The sequence below is a fragment of the Theropithecus gelada genome, chromosome 2 (genome assembly GCF_003255815.1).
Source record: "Theropithecus gelada isolate Dixy chromosome 2, Tgel_1.0, whole genome shotgun sequence".
In the NCBI taxonomy this organism is placed as follows: Eukaryota; Metazoa; Chordata; class Mammalia; order Primates; family Cercopithecidae; genus Theropithecus; species Theropithecus gelada.
Window position 1 is genome coordinate 91,196,943 of NC_037669.1, and position 18,934 is coordinate 91,215,876.

Consider the following 18,934-nt stretch of genomic DNA (forward strand, 5'->3'; position numbering starts at 1 on the left):
AAAAAAAAAAAAATAAAAATACAAAAAAATTAGCCGGGCGTGTTGGTGGGCGCCTGTAGTCCCAGCTACTTGGGTGGCTGAGGCAGAATGGTGTGAACCCGGGAGGCAGAGCTTGCAGTGAGCTGAGATCGCGCCACTGCACTCCAGCCTGGGCGACAGAGCGAGACTCTGTCTCAAAAAAAAAAAAAAAAAAAAGAAAGAAAGAAAGGTACAGAGCATCTGAGGAGAAGGCTGGGGGCTGGGGGTCAAGAGGCATAGGGCCATTTGCGTTCCTGGACTAAGGGCCTGTGGCCTTCATGGAGAGCACTGTTGGGTGGAAGCAGAGTGAAGGACAGGCCTGTGTCCCACTCAGATGCTCCGGGTGAGATGGGGAAAGCCAAGTCCTGGGTGTGAAGGGAGAACAGGCACCAGGGAGAGACCTGGTTAGGGCATGACCACTAGGCCCCTCAGGAAGACCAGGCTCAGTGGGGTGTTCTGTGTGGGCAGTGCCCCCACCACCACTCTGCCAGACTTCTCTCAGAAGCTTGGCCCTCCAGCCTGGCTGTAGAGTGTGTGAGAGGTATGCAGAGAGAGAGGCAGGCTGCTGGCCACCTCAAAGCTGCCACCCCATCCACCATGAGTTCTGTGGGGCCCCCAGCCATGACAGTAAGGAATGCAGGCTACAGAAGGTCCATCCCTTGAAAACTATATAAATGCCATCAACCTCAGGTGGATTCTCCTGCCACCTTCTGAGGTTCCCAGCATAGCCAGGGGCTCTCTAGAGGGAAAGGGGACCCCCCAGGTCTGGGTATGCCCAGGCAGGTCTGGGTGGTATTTGACTCTTGGGACCAGGTCTGGGTGGTGTCTGACTCTTGGGACCAGGGCTGGGCTGGACAAGTGGCCTGGCCACCAGAAAGGTGATTCTGGGCACTCCCACCCTGAGCCTACTCAGGTCCCAGGATTCCAACCTCGCGGAGCTGCAGGTGCCCATCACGGTTCTGGTCCAGCAGCTGGAAGAGGTCCAGCTGGCTGACCTGCATAGTGCTCATTGCCTCTTCATACTCTTCAGTGGGCAGGATCTGGCTGCGCTGTAACCCCTTCATCTGCGCCAGATGGATGATGAGCCGACACTCGTCATCAGTCAGGAAGCCGGGGATTTCTGCCAGAAGAGGAGGTGGGTGAGGCCAAGGACTGAGCCAGGGCGCCGGTGCACCTAGTACCTTCCTCCCTGCAGGGTTCCTGGGGTACTGCATGTCCCTCAATGGCCACCAAGTCTGGAGGATGGAGGACTTTACAGACCCCTTGATTCTGACTTGTCAAGATTGAGTTGTCCTGCAAAGGCTGACTGGCGTTGGAAATGTGGGACCTCTCTTGATGATGAGAGCACACATTTTCCAGGAGAGCCCTGGGAGGTGAGCCAGAGCTAACCTGGATATGGGCTGACCCATCTTTGGGTTGGGACTGAAGGCTAGAGGGTGGTCCTGAAGGCTAGAGGGTGGTCCTGAAGGGCAGAGGGTTGATTGCTACTTCTTACTGGGTATAAATGTTTAAAATGGGGATATGGTGGCTGCTTCTTGCTTTCATTTTAACTTTTCAGCATTATTCAAATAAAAAAAGCACAAGACGTCCAATGCTTTAGGCCAGTCCAAGGGCCTTCCCCTCCAATTTCCTGCGTAGATGGGTGCTGGCCATCTGACCAGGGCCGAGTTGCCCAATGCTGGAAGATCACTGAGGGTTACTCAGGTTTGGGGCAGATACTACTCTCTGAAAAGATATCCCAGGGTATCCTTTGCTTCCTCAATTCCTTCCCTGGTACAAATGTTCACTGAGTGCCTACTCTATGCTTCTACACCCCTGAGTAAAGATTAGTCAGGTCTGGGGCTTGGCTTCAGTGGCTGGCTGCCTGCACACCAGGCATAGCTGGTAGGTGGCTTGGTGGAGCTAGAACCTGAGCCTCACATCTAGGGAGACCACATTCTGGTAGCCCCAGACACTTCCAGAGTGGGAGCATGGGCCCTGCTTCCTTCCCTTGTTGCTGGGAGAGAGGACTTCACTGAGGGACAAGAAGCACACAGAGGAGCTGATTGGAGGAAGGGCGGCACTGCTACCTGCAGAGTGGCCTGCCGCTTCTCTCAGTTACACTTCCAGCACAAAGTCCAGCCATTGCTAAGAGGAAGGAAAATGGCCGCTCAGCATCAGGGTTGGAGCTTTTAAAATTTTATTTTATTATTTTTTGTAGAGATGGAGTCTCCCTATGTTGCCCAGGCTGGTCTCAATGTCCTGGGCTCAAGCGATCCTTCCACCTCAGGCTCAAAAATGCTGGGATTATAAGCATGAGCCACCACACCTGGCCTGGAGTGGTTTTTAATAGTAATTACAACAGAAAATACTTAGGTAGCACAAACTCTGCCCAAGGCACTGTCCTAAGTACTTCATACATATCAACTCCTCAATCCTTATACTTACCCTAGAAGGCCAGGCCCCATTAATTCAACCGTCCTATCTAAGAGGAAACCCAAGCACAGAGAAATAAGTGCCTTGCCACGGGCCACCCAGCATGCTGTGTTCCAGAAACCATGCTCATGACCAGATTCAGCTACTAGGAGCAGGTGACCCTGATGTGATAACATTGAAGATAGGACAAAGGCCCCCACTAGTGGCCTGCATGATCCTGTTACCCCAGCAAACCCAGAAAGGGTGTGATCCAAGGGGAGACAGCCCTGTGGAACAATGGGTTAGATCAAATTGCAAATCAACAGAGTCACCTCCTGATTGCTTAACTCAAAATTTTAAAAGAAAGAAAAAGGAAGCCAGAAAAAGGAATCACAGGCCCAGGTTTCTTCAGTTTATTAGGTGCCAGTAATCCGCAAGCCCAGTGGAGATGCCTCCAGCCTCTACAGTCCCCCGCTGTGTGCTAATCAAAAACAAACAGCCCAGTCAGCATGTTGGGGCCTCACCAGGTGGGTCCAGGCACCTCGGAGCTGTACAGACCCCTGCAGGATCTCCTCTGTTGGCTCCTGGGGTGCAGGAATAGCCCTATAAAACCCTCAACCTCAGTTCATTAAGACCAAGGCACAGAAGGCAGTGATGAAGCGAGGGCTGTGGCTGCTGGTAACGCTGGTGATGCTGTGGGGTGAAGGCAGGGTCAGGGGCTCCCTGGGGCTGCATGAGGTGCATGCCCATTCCCCAAGCCATGGCCCTATGCCACGATATTGGCTATACAGATGCTGCTGCTCAACTTGCTGGACCACGACACAGCAGCTGAGGCCATCCAGCAGTTGGTCAGCTGGCTGCCCCTGCTTGCCCGGGAGTGCCACACCGATGCCTGCCTCTTCCTCTGCTCTTTGCCCCTGTATGCCTTGACAGGTAGGACAGGGGCTTTCAGGTGCATGACCCTGGAGGGCTCCCTCAGGGCCCTGCTCTGGTGACTCAGGTCTTCAGTAATCCTTGCTGAGCACCTATCAGGGCTGGGCACTGACAGGGACAGGGAGGATAATGGATCGTTTTATTAGAGTGTTCCAGACAGAGGGAACCAGGTGCCCTTAGGCAGGAGACCACCAATGGTGGTCAAGGGCTCTTGAATGTCAAGACAGGGCAGGTGGACAAGTCACTTCAGGCTGGGGGTTGGGGGCAGATGGGCTGGGACCTCCTCTCCATTGAGGTGTGGAAGCTCTGTCTGTCCAAAGAGACCCTGGCAAGAGATGGAGCAGAGGCCCTTTTGGTGGCCTTTTCTCCCAGAGAGTCCAGAGATCCCAAGGCTGTTTCCTCTTCCCCAGCCTAACCTATCCTGTGAACAACAGTTCCCTCCCAGAGCCTCTGGGTGGCCATGTCAGCAGAACTCAGGATCAAGGCCTTGTACTGTTTGCCAACCCCAGCCCTGGCTGCGGTGCCCTGAAGGCCTTTCAGGACAAGAGGGAGGGCCCTGCTTCCTCACTTTAAGATGGAGAGTAAAGGCCCAAGGTGCAGGCTGCCTCTCGCAGACACTGGATGGCCACAGAACTGGAGGGCGAGGTGCACTGGAAAGCTGGCAAGACACTTGAGTGGGAGGAGGCGGAGGAGATAAGACAGAAGCACTGGGAGTGAAGAGGCAGAGCTGAGGACTGAGATGTGGGGAAAGTGGGAAAGCCAGGCTACAGGGCTGTTGCTAGGCGACCAGTGTCGTTGCCCAGCAACCAGAGAATTCCAGGCCACTAGACAGGGGTAGGAACATGGAGAGGTTCCAGATGATCTGGGTGCCCAGCCTGTGGCAGTGCAGCCCCCAACCCTTTCCCCCAAAGGGTCATCTACCCCTCCCACAGCCTGTGCGAGGCCATGCAGGTCAGCTGCGAGCCCATCATGGCCTGCTACGGCTACCCCTGGCCAGCCATCCTGCGCTGTGGACGCTTCCCCTTGGGCCATGATCTCTGCATCACTGCCGTGGCCAACAACAGCTCCCGCCTGGACTGCCCATGTGAGTCTGCACATGGCTGGTCTCCACCTTGCTCTGCCCCACCCCTTTCAAATGATTCCCCAGGGGATCAAGTAAACTGTACTCAATGTCACCTACAGCAGGCATCCCTCTCAAAAAGGGTAAAAAAGAGGGAAAAGTGGGAGGGATCAGCCCCCTCCACTCCCTCCTCACTCCACCCCAACCACAACCACAGGTGCCTCGCCCTGCCCCTCTTCCCAGCACTGCGTGCCAGCTGCAGGGACTGCAAGTTGCAGGATGCAGGCTCCTCCAAGGAGGTCCTGGGCACTCTCTGCACCAGTGACTTTGATGAGTCCTGGGCCTGTAGCTTTACACACCTCTTCCAAGTGCCTCCAATGCAGCTCCTGGCTCGGTGCTGAGGCAATGTAAGAGGGAATACCCAAATGCTATGCCTGGTTACAACGAAAAGAAAAAATTCCTTTACAAGCATAGGACATTGCTAAAACAACAAAACGAAGCCAAAAATTCTGCTGAGGAAGGTGGCATCCTAAGAGCCTGATTCTAAGGGCAGAGCATCAGACAAGACCAGGTGGAGGGGACTGGTGGATTAAACACTCTTGGGGGTTTAGGGAGGACTCCTAGAGGCCCATCTCCTCACCAGCCCCTCTGTTCCCACTCAGCAGTGAAGGTCAGGTTCTCCAGGCACAACAGTACTTCCTCTGGCCCCTGGGACTGCGACCTGTACTCCAGACTAGAGGTGCTGAAGACAGGACCACTGCCCCCTGCAGAGCTGCAGCCCACCCTGCAACAGTGGCTGCAGCTGGATGTCACATGCGTGTACATTCTTTTCCAAGGAAGGCACACAGGGACCTATGTGTTGAGTGGGAAGATGGAGGGCTGCTGGCTCTTGGTAACGACGGCCTTTGCCTGGAGCCAGGGCCACCAAAATTTTCGGCTGGCTGTGCGCCATTGGCACCCTCACCAGTGCCAAGAATAGGGGCTAGCTAACCTTGCCAGGGAGAGCCTGGGACTTTGTAGCCATGGCCTCTGCAGTGGTCATGCAAATTGTGTGTGCTCCCATGGAAACACATACAACCCTCTTTCTGCTGCCTCCCAAGGAGATTTACAAACCAGAATCCAGAGAGGCACAAGTCTCAAACAGGGTGGAAGTACACCTTCCATGGACACAGCTAGGGACTGCTTCTTGAGCAGGTAGTCCTCTGTCCGGCCAAGAGGTCAGACAGGCTCCCTGGCAGCTGTGTATGCTGGGTAGGGAAAACCACCTTCTGTCCTTCCCAGGCCCAGGATGACAGCCTGGCTAGTGACCTGCTACTACTGGCCATGTGCCTCAGAACCCCAAGCTGAGTCTCTGGGCAGTGACATAGCCTTGGGCTATGCTCACCTTGGTCATGATGCTGTTTGTCAAACCCCGGACAGACTCAATTATACCTGATTAATCTTTACTGGGTCCGTAGCTTTGTCAAGCAGCAGGCCTATGAAAAAGCAGGGGTGTGTGTGGCAATGCAGAAGCCTGAGCTTAATTCCTTAAAAACTTGAACTAGCCAGGAGCAATAGCTCACGCCTGTAATCCCAGCACTTTGGAAGGCTGAGGCAGGCGGATCACGAGCTCAAGAGATTGAGTCCATCCTGGCCAACATGGTGAAAACCCATCTCTACTAAAAATACAAAAATTAGCTGGGTGTGGTGGCGGGTGCCTGTAGTTCCAGCTATTTGGAAGGGTGAGGCAGAAGAATCACTTGAACCCAGGAGGCGGAGGTTGCAGTAAGTTGAGATGGTACGCACCTGTAGTCCCAGCTACTTGGGAGGCTAAGGCAGGAGAATTGCTTGAACGCGGGAGGTGGAGGTTGCAGCGGGCTGAGATGGCACCACACTGCACTCCAGCCTGGCGATAGAGAGAGACTCATCTCAAAAAAAAAAAAAAAAAAAAAAAGCAACCTTGAACTGATAGGCACACTAAAATTCTTTCTCTACTTTTGGGCTTCCAGTGTTTATCATGAACACCACAGTCTGATGTAGCTGCCTAATGGTTTTCTTAAGCTGAAAAAGAATACATTTAGAAATCCTATGATAAAGCAGTCATGATTTTAAAATAAATTGTTTTGTATACTGGTAGCAATTATTCATTTACCTCAAATCGTTAAGAAAAATGGATTAAAACTCTTGCTGGCGATCGGGCACGGTGGCTCACACCTGTAATCTCAGCACTTTGTGAGGCCGAGGCGGGCGGGTCATGAGGTCAGAAGATCGAGACCATCCTGGCTAACACAGTGAAACCCTGTCTCTACTAAAAAAATACAAAAAAAATTAGCCAGGCGTGGTGGTGGGCGCCTGTAGTCCCAGCTACTCGGGAGGCTGAGGCAGGAGAATGGCGTGAACCTGGGAGGTGGAGCTTGCAGTGAGCCGAGATTGCACCACTGCACTCCAACCTGGGCGACAGAGCAAGACTCCATCTCAAAAAAAAAAAAAAAAAGAAAGAAAACTCTTGCTGGCCACTGGTAGTATCCCCTGCTGCCTTTGAAGAGGGTGCCAAGTCAGAAGGGTATGTGGAGGATGCTTTAAGCCAGCAGGCAGATGCTGGACTGGGTTGAGAGCACCCAGTGAACTCCTCCAGCCAGCCAAGGATTAGCGGGAGGCTGGCCGCGGTGGCTTACGCCTGTAATCCCAGCACTTTGGGAGGTCGAGGTGGGAGGATCACTTGAGGTCAGGACCAGCCTGGCCAACATGGTGAAACCCTGTCTCTGATAAAAATACAAAAATTAGCTGGGCATGGTGGTGGGCGCCTGTAATTTCAGCTACTCAGGAGGCTCATGCAGGAGGAGAATGGCTTGAGCCCAGGAGGTGGAGGTTGCAGTGAGCCGAGATCACACCACCATACTCCAGCCTGGGCAACAGAGTGAGACTGCATCTCAGAAAAAAAAAAAAAAAAAAAAAAAATCAGCGGGAGATACAACTCTGGCCATTGGACACATAGCTGGGACAAATCAATCCTCTTACATATGCAGCTCACCTTTGTGGGCAGAGGCACAAATGACACAAATAAATACAGAAAATAGTTTCCAGCAGTCCTAAGCATTTGAGAACAAAACCCAGCAGGTTGATGCAACAGGGTGCCTGGGAACATTGTAAGATGGGTTTGAGGACAAGAGGTCTCTGAGGATGGAATGTGTGAGCAGAGGTCTGCTGGAGCTGAAGGCACTCTCTGTGGGAAGAGCCAGGTCTAAGCCTTTTAGTGAGGGAACAGTACGTACAAAGGCCCTGAAGCAGCAGTGAGCTTATGGTGTCTTAGGATCAGCAGGGAGTAAATGGAGTTGGGGTTGGGGGCAGGAGATGCATCTAAGAGGCGAGAGGGCAGCCAGGCGCGGTGGCTCACGCCTGTAATCCCAGCACTCTGGGAGGCTGAGGTGGGCGGATCATGAGGTCAGGAGATGGAGACCATCCTGGCTAACACGGTGAAACCCCATCTCTACTAAAAATACAAAAAATTAGCCGGGCGTGGTGGCGGGTGCCTGTAGTCCCAGCTACTTGGGAGGCTGAGGCAGGAGAATGGCGTAACCCGGAAGGAGGAACTTGCAGTGAGCTGAGATCGCGCCACCGCACTCCAGCCTGGGCGACAGAGCAAGACTCTGTCTCAAAAAAAAAAAAGAGGCGAGAGGGCTTTCAGGCATCAAATGAGACTTAGAAGTGAAATGGAAAATGTTGGAGACTTTTAAGAGAGTGATGAGCTGCTGGGCACAGTGGCTCACGTCTGTAATTGGGAGGCCGAGGTGGGCGGATCACCTGAGGTCAGGAGTTTGAGACCAGCCTGGCCAACATGGTGAAATCTTGTCTCTACTAAAAATACAAAAAATTAGCCGGGCGTGGTGGGTGCCTGTAGTTCCAGCTATTTGGAAAGTTGAGGCAGGAGAATCACTGGAACCTGGGAGACAGAGGTTACAGTGAGCCAAGATGGTACCACTGCACTCCAGCCTGGGCGACAAAAGTGAAATTCCGTCTCAAAACAAAAACAAAACAAAGGGAGCGATGAGATCTGACCTGCTATGACAGAATCAGTGTGGAGTGGGGCAGGATGGCGGGAGAAGTAGGCCACATGTAAGAAAGCAATGTCCCCAGAGAGGTGGCAATGGTTTGGAAATGGAGCACTTCTCTTCTGAACAAGATGGTGCCCTCAGCTGACACCCAATATTCCAAATCCTTTATTTCCCTACCAAGGGAAAATGACCTACCAGTCATGGAGGTATTTGCCAGGAGCTCAGTTTGGGCCTTTTGTGGCCCAGGTCCCAGTTGCCAAGTGTCTTTAGGAACAGGGGTGGGAAACAGGAAATATTTCTCAAGGAGAGAGACTGGGGGTTGCATGGGGTCTTCCCTGAGAAGTGCTAGGGTTCCCTTCTACAGAGATGGAGGCACCTTAGGATGGACCCCAGTTCCCTTGCCCCAACTCACATCTTGAGCATCCACTCTTCGATCCCAGGTATCTTGGGTCCCTGAGGCTGGCAGATCACAGGTTTAGATCCAAGAACAGCATGGCAGAGGGGGCAGAATCTATAGCAGGCCCACTCTTCTCGGGCCCTGCTTGACCATTTAGAATGACTGGGTAGCAGACCAATGGACAGAGGGACAGGCAGGCCCAGAAGACAGACACTGCTGCTGCTGGGGATGAGGCATCCTTTTTTGTAGTCATCCAATACCACAGTATTGAGGAACTGCCCCACCATGACCACCCTCTCCCTTCTCACACATCTGGACTTCTTTTTTATTTTTTATTTTTATTTTTTTTTGAGACGGAGTCTCGCTCTGTCGCCCAGGCTGGAGTGCAGTGGCCGGATCTCAGCTCACTGCAAGCTCCGCCTCCCGGGTTTACGCCATTCTCCTGCCTCAGCCTCCCGAGTAGCTGGGACTACAGGCGCCCGCCACCTCGCCCGGCTAGTTTTTTTTATTTTTTATTTTTTAGTAGAGACGGGGTTTCACCGTATTAGCCAGGATACTCTCGATCTCCTGACCTCATGATCCACCCATCTCGGCCTCCCAAAGTGCTGGGATTACAGGCTTGAGCCACCGTGCCCAGCCACATCTGGACTTCTTGTAATCACTGATTACAATCTCTTGGTTATGCCTTTTGAAATTTGTCTGCAGAAACAGAGATCCATCTGATGGCTTAACCAGAACCAGTTTACCTTTTGTCAAATTTCCTCTGCTTTTTGTAGTTTGCTCTTGGTGACTTCAGATCTGGGTTTCTCATTCTATGCCTTTTTTTTTTTTTTTTTTTTTTTTTTTCTGTGATGGAGTCTCACTGTCACCCAGGCTGGAGTACAGTGGCATGATCTTGGCTCACTGCAACCTCCACCTCCCAGGTTCAAGTGATTCTCCTGCCTCAGCCTCTCGAGTAGCTGGGATTACAGGCATCTGACACCATGCCCAGCTAATTTTTGTATTTTTAGTCGAGACGGGGTTTCACCATGTTGGTCAGGCTGGTTTTGAACTCCTGACCTCAAGTGATCCACCCGCCTCAGCCTCCCAAAGTGCTGGGATTACAAGCATGAACCACCAAGCCGGGCTCATTCTCTGCCTTACAGGACAAGCTGCTTATTAGGGAGACTTTGGCTTCGTGGCTCACTTAACCTAACATGAATATGAATTAGATATATACAGATCCCAGGAAGGCTACTGAGAGAAAACACTGCCTCCTCAGATGTGTCTGTTCATAGTAGTGTAGTAGTAATGGGGTGAGTATTAGTCCCTTTCCTGGACCCCTCTTTCCTGACAGTTATCTTATACTTCCCACAAGTCTTTGCTCAAATTTTTTTTTTTTTTTTTGAGATGGAGTTTCATTCTTGTTACCCAGGCTGGAGTGCAATGGCACAATCTTGGCTCACCACAACCTCTGCCTCCCAGGTTCAAGCAATTCTTCTGCCTCAGCCTCCCAAGTAGTTGGGATTACAGGCATGTGCCACCACTCCCTGCTAATTTTGTATTTTTAGTAGATGGAATTCCTGCATGTTAGTCAGGCTGGTCTTGAACTCCTGACCTCAGGTGATCCACCCGCCTCGGCCTCCCAAAGTGCTGGGATTACAGGCGTGAGCCACCGAGCCCGGCCTTGCTCAAATATTTTTCTCAGGCAGGTCCACCTTGGCTACTTTATTAAGGGTTCCAGCTAGACACGGTGGTTCTAACCTGTAATCCCAGCACTTTGGGAGGCCGAGGCGGGTGGATCACCTGAGGTCAGGAGATGGAGACCATCCTGGCTAACATGGTGAAAGCCCATCTCTACTAAAAATGCAAAAAATTAGCCGGACATGGTGGCACATGCCTGTAATCCCAGCTACTTGGGAGGCTGAGGCAGGAGAATCGCTTGAACCCGGGAGGCGGAGGTTGCAGTGAGCTGAGATCATACCATTGCACTCCAGCCTGGACAACAAGAGAGAAACTCTGTCTAAAAAAAAAAAAAAGAGTTCCAATCCCAGCTGAACTTCTGCCTTACTGTCTGCTATTTTCTTTTTGTCTTTTTTTTTTTTTTTTTTTTTTTTGAGACAGGGGTCTCTCTCTGTTGCCTAGGCTGGAGTGCAGTGGTGCAATGTTGACTCACTGCAACCTCTGCCTCCTGGGTTCAAGTAATTCTCATGAGTCAGCCTCCCAAACAGCTGGGATACAGGTGTCCGCCATGACACCCGGCTAATTTTTGTATTTTTAGTAGAGATGAGGTTTCACCATGTTGGTCAGGCTGGCCTTGAATTCCTGACCTGAAGTGATCCGCCTGCCTCAGCCTCCCAAAGTGCTGGGATTATAGGCATGAGTCACCGCGCCCAGCCCTGTCAGGTATTTTATGTTGGCAAAAGGAAAAAAGAAAAAAAATCTGCCTTACTTGTTTGCAATCACATATCACCATCTGAAACACCAATGTATATATTTTTTTGTCTGTTTCCTCTTCATTTGAATGTCAGCTTCAGGGTTTTGTTTCATTGTTTATATTTAGTTCAATGCTGTGTTCCCAGCACCTAAAATAGTGCCTGGCACAGATTTCAACTTTATTCAATAGTAACAGTAATAACAACCACCACCTTTGGATGCCCCTCCCACAACAGGACTGACAGCATAATCTATTTCCCTATAAACAGCATGCGTATGACATCATTCTGACAGGTCTAGGCATAATCCCCAACCAGGACTCTCTGCTTGGAGGTAATGACATGTGCTCAAATGTTCTACTTTGGCCCCAGCTCCTAACCCATTCCATTCCCCCGCAGGCAGGAATGGCCCTGGGTTTGCAAATATGTTTGTCACGGAGGCCAGGTACCCAGGGCTGGGCTGTACAAACACCCTGGACAAGGTCCATGGGACTAGGGGTCCCCATCTTGTTGACACTGGTGGCCTTTGAAGGACTCTGGGGTCTTCACAGCTCTCACTGTGGCTTTGCTGCGCAGGCCTTAGAGGCAGGCTATGTGGGTTCTAATCCTAGCTTCACCACTAAAGTAACCGTGTCAGCCTGGTCAAGCCACAGCAGCTCTCTGTGCCTAACTTTCTCCCCCACTGGTCTGAGGGTAGGATCTACACCCACATCACAGAGGGGTTGCAGGAATTAAATGAAATAATCATACGAAGGCAAGCACATAACGAGCTCAGAAACAATGAGCTATGTTGTGGCTCCAAGTGAAGTCACCCTAGAAGGCTTTGCCCATGATGGCTGAACAAAGACTTCACGGTAAGAAGAATCTCAGAGCTCTGGCAGCAAAAGCTGAGCCTCTGACTGGTGCTCCGGTGGAGGAGGCTGGTGGGGGGGCACCAGTTTATCTACATTTGGACAGCCTGCTTCTCATCAGACCACAAGGCCCACTTGGGCAGTGGGATTTTCCCCAGAGGTCCTGAGGTCGGCAGAAAGCTGGTTATCAGTCTCCCACCTTCCCCCTAGTTCTAGAAGGTGACAATTAATGGTGGCACGGAAGACAGCTGCAATGAAATGTTTAGACACCAGCCTCAGGCTCACTCTGCCAGCCCTGTGATGGAATAATGGACTGCAGGGAGTAGGGATAAGAGGGAGTGTTACCCTATTGCGAGGACGGGGAAGGTCCTTCACTTTGGTAATCCTCTGGAAGGGCTGCTTTGAAGCAGCCATTTTCAAAATAGAGGTCACGTGGTCACAATGAGCCTCAAGGTGGCCACCAAACCGCAGACCCTGGCCCTTCCCAGGAGTATCTGGCGGACTTACCGAAGAGCAGCGGCTTGAGGCTGAGGGTTCGGATGAAGTGATCCCTGTCGGTGACCAGCTGGACCTTACGTTCGTGCCCCACCTAAGGGAAAGGCGCACAGCGGGCAGCTGGGTCGCCAGACCGCGCTGCCCAAGAAGGGCCAAGTCACCCCGGCCCGGAGCGCGACAGCAGACGCGTGAGTGGGAGCGCGCGGGACCGACGCAGAGCAGCGCCGGGGGCAGTGTGGGGACCCGGGTTGAGTGCCGGTCCTTTCGGGCTCAGCCGTGCAGGGCCTGGAGCGCGGCGGGGCGGGGAGGTCCTCACCTTGATGCCCTCCAGCCGGGTGAGGGGACCTAAGGTGGGCTCGGGCCCGGGGCCCTGGGCGCGGTGCTGGGGCCCGGGATCGCTGCTTTCGTCGCCATTGCTGTAGTGCACGAAGAGCAGCAGCGCCAGCACGTTACCCAGGTACAGATGCACGAACACCATCAGCACCAGGAAGTAGGCGCGCGAGCAGATGCCACGGGGCTTGCACAGCGGCCGCACTGGTGCGTCCTCGCTGTCGCCCAGCCCAGCCGCCGCCTGCGCCTTGCAGTGGTCTGGCGGCGCCCACTGCGGCCTCGAGGCCTCCCCTGTCACCGCCGCCGCCGCCATGGCACCCAGGTCGCGCGCGCCTCAAGGGGAGGAGCCGCGGGGTGCCCGCGCTGCGCAGTCGCCCGGACAACGGCCGCCAGGCCCGCGAGCGCCGCGGTAACTAGGAGACGGTGCCTGGGGGTGCTGAGCCCGCCCGGAGCCGCTTGTGTCCGCGCGGGGCTCGGCCTCCCTGCGCCTTAAGCTTCTCTTTCCAAGCTGGGTTGTTGTCGGGCAGAGCTGTACACTCCCCAAGTCAGAAGCCAAGGCCCCAAGTGTAGACGCAGACAAGAGCGGCACCATTAAGGCATACACTACTGGGAGCTTCTTGGTGCCTGCGTGAAGACGCCCTCTTGCCTCCGGGAACAGTATCGTCTGCATCTTCTGACTCCAGGAGCGGGGCTGGGGAGCGCAGGGCGGAGGAGGCAGCACTGGGATGACTCAACAGTGCGGCATTTGGGGGCGCCACGGAGGCCGGTACTGCGTAAGCGGCGATAGGGTAGGACCCACAGTCTCCTTGCAAGCGTTCTTGGAGCTCGGTTTGGCGGTCGGTCCGGATCTCCCGGGGAGTCCTGCCGGAGTGAGGCAGGCCTTAGGAAGAAGCTGCCTGATGTGCAGGGTTGCATAGGCAGTCAGAGAGTGCATCCTGGAGGAGCCCTGGCATCAGGAAGGTGAGCCCCCCATGGCAACCCGCAGGAATGAGCCAGTGCTCAGGTGTATGAAACACTCCTTGCATCAAAGCTGGCACGTGTGAAGAGGCGGGAAGGGACTCTTCCACAACCGAGACACCATTACCTCAGAGAAAAACTAAACAGATTATCACCAAAAACGGGGTGGGGGGAAGACATACCTACCAGTGGTCAAGTGCCAAGGAATCCCTGCTCTTCGAGAGCTGGTTATCCTCAGGAAGAGATTACTACACGCCCTCAGGGCAGACGCTGACCCCACTCCCTGAGGTGGACTTGCAGGCAAGAGCAACACTTTTAAGGCAGGTCACACTGGTGGTTTCTCCCTACCCTGGTAAGACACCCCTACCTCTTCTCCCATCTCCTCTCCCTTCCCCACAGCAAAGCATAGTCTGCATTTTCTAGTCCCCTCAAGTCAAGGCAGGCCAGGGGCTCCAAGGGCAGGCCCACCTCTTTCTTCCAAGATTTTTTTTTTGTGTGTGTGACGGAGTCTCACTCTGTCGTCCAGGCTGAGTGCAGTGGCGCGATCTTGGCTCACTGCAACCTCTGCCTCCCAGGTTCAAGCGATTCTCCTGCCTCAGCCTACCGAATAGCTGAGACTACAGGCATGCGCCACCATGGCGGGCCAATTTTTTTTTTTTGTATTTTTATTATTTTTTTATTTTAATTTTTTTTGTTTTTGTTTTTTTGAAATGGAATCTTGCTGTGTCGCCCAGGCTGGAGTGCAGTGGCACAATCTCAGCTCACTGCAACCTTTGCCTCCCAGGTTTACGCCATTCTCCAGCCTCAGCCTCCCAAGTAGCTGGGACTACAGGCACCCGCAACCACACCTGGCTAATTTTTTTTGTATTTTTAGTAGAGACAGGGTTTCACCATGTCAGCCAGGATGGTCTCAATCTCCTGACCCGTGATCTGTCTGCCTTGGCCTCCCAAAGTGCTGGGATTACAGGCATGAGCCACTGTGCCCGGCTTTTTTTGTATTTTTAGTAGAGACACGGTTTCACCATGTTGGCCAGGCTGGTCTCCAACTGCTGACCTCAAGTGACCTGCCCACCTCGGCCTCCCAAACTGCTGGGATTACAGGCGTGAGCCACACCACCCAGCCTTTTTCCCAAGACTTTACACAGAGTGGCTGTTTTCACGATTCAAGCACATGTGGGCATCCACTAATCCAGCCACCCTCAGGGACCACTTTGGTCAATCTCCTTAGGATAGGATAGATGAACACTGCTTCACAAAAGGAGAGTTTCTGTTTCCAGACAGAAAGGGAACAGGCAGCAATGGGAGGTCTTGTGGCTTAGCCAAGGCTGGGGTGCTAACTACACACACCAGCAGCCCAGTATTTCACTTCAGATGGAGTGGGAACTTACAGCTCTGAAGGCAACCAGGGAGGCCTGGACTTCTGCAGAGGCAGAGGCCAAGGCAGTGATGACCTGCCCCTCCCCACTAAAATGAATTCTAAAATAAATGTAATTGCTGCTAAAGAAATGTTTCTGGCCGGGCGCGGTGGCTCAACCCTGTAATCCCAGCACTTTGGGAGGCCGAGGCGGGTGGATCACGAGGTCAGGAGATCGAGATCATCCTGGCTAACATGGTGAAACCCCGTCTCTACTAATAAAATACAAAAAAACTAGCCGGGCGTGGTGGCGGGCGCCTGTAGTCCCAGCTACTCGGGAGGCTGAGGCAGGAGAATGGCGTAAACCCGGGAGGCGGAGCTTGCAGTGAGCCGAGATCGCGCCACTGCACTCCAGCCTGGGTGACACAGCGAGACTCCGTCTCAAAAAAAAAAAAAAAAGAAATGTTTCTGATTCGAATAGATGAAAATTCTATTACCAATTTAAGACTGTTCAAATTCCCTGCAGCTTATCATTAATCCACCCTAGTTAGGCCAAAAGTCTCTCAATTTCTGAGTAGTAGTACGATAGAAACAAGTCAGATTTTCTAAAATCATATGAATCACTTAAATTCTTTTTTTTTTCTTTTTTTGAGACGGAGTCTCACTCTGTTGCCCAGACTGGAGTACAATGGCGCAATCTCAGTTCATTGCAACCTCCACCTCCCTGGTTCAAGCGATTCTCCTGCCTCAGCCTCCCAAGTAGCTGGGATTACAGGCGCTGTACCACAACGTCTGGCTTTTTTTCTTTTGAGACGGAGTCTCGCTCTGTCGCCCAGGCTGGAGTGCAGTGGCCGGATCTCAGCTCACTGCAAGCTCCGCCTCCCGGGTCTACACCATTCTCCTGCCTCAGCCTCCCCAGTAGCTGGGACTACAGGCACCCGCCACCTCGCCCGGCTAGTTTTTTGTATTTGTTTAGTAGAGACGGGGTTTCACCGTGTTAGCCAGGCTAGTCTCGATCTCCTGACCTCGTGATCCGCCCGTCTCGGCCTCCCAAAGTGCTGGGATTACAGGCTTGAGCCACCGCGCCCGGCCACGCCCGGCTAATTTTTATATTTTTAGTAGAGATGAGGTTTTACCGTGTTGGCAAGGTTGGTCTCAAACTCCTGACCTTGTGATCCGCCCACCTCAGCCTCCCAAAGTGCTGGATTACAGGCATGAGTCACCGCACCCGGCCCCTCTAGCCTTTTAAAAACTAGAATTTGATCACCATAAAATCTGTACTTTGCTTAACCTATTTTCCTGAACTCCATTCTTACACCTATTACCTGAGTTAGGCCTATCACTAAGCAAAGGTACTGATAGCTCATTGCCAGAAAACAGAAAGCAAGCAGGTTGCAGGGCTGCTCCACCTGCTGTCAGCTGTGGGAATTTCACAACCACATCAGAAACCAGAATTTCTGTCTTTTAAAAGCCTGGTCCTTTGATGCCATGGCAGTACACACTACCAAATCCAGGCCTTCTATTTATCTGTGTTCTTTTTTCTTTTTCTTTTTGAGACAGAGTCTCGCTCTGTCACCCAGGCTGAAGTGCAGTGGCCCAATCTTGGCTCACTGCAAGCTCCGCCTCCCAGGTTCACGCTTCTCCTGCCTCAGCCCCCCGAGTAGCTGGGACTACAGGCGCCTGCCACTACGCCCAGCTAATTTTTTTTTTTTTTTTTTTTGTAGTAGAGATGGGGTTTCACTGTGTTAGCCAGGATGGTCTTGATCTCCTGACCTTGTGATCCGCCTGCCTCGGTCTCCCAAAGTGCTGGGATTACACTCGTGAGCCACCATGCCCGGCCTTTTTTTTTTTTTTTTTTTTTTTTTTTGAGATGGAGTCTCGCTCTGTTGCGCCCAGGCTGGAGTGCAGTGGTGCAATCTCAGCTCACTGCAACCTCTGCCTCCTGGGTTCAAGCTATTCCCCTGCCTCAGCCTCCAGAGTAGCTGAGATTACAGGCACCCACCACCATGTCTGGCTAATTTTTTGTTTATTTTAATAGAGACAGGGTTTCACCATGTTGGTCAGGCTGGTCTCGAACTCCTGACCACAGGTGATCCGCCCCCCTCGACCTCCCAAAGTGCTGGGATTACAGACGTGAGCCACCGTGCCCGGATTGTTAAGACAGTGTCTTGCTCTGTCACCGAGACTGGAGTGCAGTGGTGTGATCATGGCTTACTGCAGCACCTATCCCCCAGGTCCAAGCAATCCTCCTAGCTCAGCCTCCCAAGTAGCTGGGATTACAGGTGTGCAGCACCACACCCAGCTGATTTTTATTTATTTATTTTTGTAGGAAGAGGTCTCCCTATGTCATCCAGGCTGGTCATGAACTCCTGGAGCTCAAGCAATTCTCCAGTCTCAGCCTCCTGAAGTGCTGGGATTATAGGCATGAGCCACCACGCGAGTCCCCTAGCTCTCATTTTAAGTGGCTGTGTAATGTGGATGATGACAGCACCTACCTCAAGCGGCTGCTGTGAGGACTAAATGGGTATGTTCTCAGTTAATGTGATTGTCTTGTGAGGTCCCACTTCTATCCCTTTCTATCCCGCCCCAAGCGGAGCCCATTATACAGGAGATGCTCAGATGCTTATTGTGTGGACCCCTGTGGGCTACATGGAAAATCCCTCCTCTTGACTTCGCTAGAAGGTGCTATCTTGTCTCTTTTTAGGATTGCCAAGGCTATGGTACCAAGGCCATAGTACCCTGGCCCCAGTCGTCTGCAGGAGTGGCCCTGAGCATGGGTGGTCCTTCGCTCCTGGCCTAGCTGCTCCAGTACAAACATTCACTAGTGGACTGGGCGCAGTGGCTTATGCCTGTAATCCCAGCACTTTGGGAGGCCAAGCCAGGAAGACAGCTTGAACTCAGAAGTTTGAGACCAGTCTGGGCAACATGGCAAGACCCTGTCTCTACAAAAAAATATAAAAATTAGGGGAGCAAGGTGGCACACACTAGTCCCAGCTACTCGGAGGGCTGAAGCAGAATGATGTTTGAGCCCAGGAGTGGAGGCTGCAGTGAGCAGAGATCATGCCACTATACTACAGTCTGGGCAATAGAGCGAGACTGTCTCAAAACAAAAAACATTCACTAGTGATCAATTCCGTGTCCCCCATGGACCGGAAGCTCCTGGAAGGTAGAGCACATGAATCACTTGCATACCACTGTATGCCCAGGTGCCAAGCGTAGGGCTTGGCACACCTGAGGTCCACAGGAAGAGCTGCGGAGTTCAGACTGGCAATGTATGAGGTCTGTTCTAGCCACAGGTGCCCTGTGCTTGTTGCCCACAGCTATGGAGCCTCCACTCTACCCCTGAGCTACTTACCACTGACACTATTGCCACTTCTGACACCACAAATGTGGACCCCTTAATCCAAACCCCATTTCCTGTCCTTCACCCTTGAGATTAGACTCTACACTTGTTTCTGCCCCAAGTTGTCTCTTCACAACCCTTAGGGCTCCCGTGAAGCTAGAGTTCGCCCTGCCATACTCCACAGCCCTACATTCCCATGTCTACTTTGGAGGGGCCCAGAGGTCTTAGAATGGGGGGGGGGTTGGGACATTTATATCAGCACCCTACCACAACCCCGGGATCTGTTTGTGATGGGGAATGATTCAGCCTGTACAACCCAGGGAAGGAGAGGAGAGCTGAAAACTGCCAGGATTTTCT

The 18,934-nt window shown here is 52.6% G+C and overlaps 1 protein-coding gene across 2 annotated transcripts in view; it reads right to left on the bottom strand.

Moving 5' to 3' along the window:
• Positions 1-13,823, bottom strand: part of P4HTM (prolyl 4-hydroxylase, transmembrane) — a 19,142-nt gene extending 5,319 nt beyond the window's left edge. The window contains exons 1-3 of one of the 2 annotated variants that reach the window (XM_025376419.1): positions 12,910-13,819; positions 12,606-12,687; positions 948-1,138 (exon numbers count right to left, since the gene is read on the bottom strand). In XM_025376419.1, coding sequence (XP_025232204.1) covers positions 948-1,138; positions 12,606-12,687; positions 12,910-13,236 — 600 coding nt within the window. In that variant the 5' untranslated portion in view covers positions 13,237-13,819. Of the gene's footprint in view, positions 1-947; positions 1,139-12,605; positions 12,688-12,909 lie in introns of both variants that reach the window. The other variant, XM_025376418.1, reaches the window with a different exon arrangement.
• Positions 13,824-18,934: the final 5,111 nt, after the last annotated feature.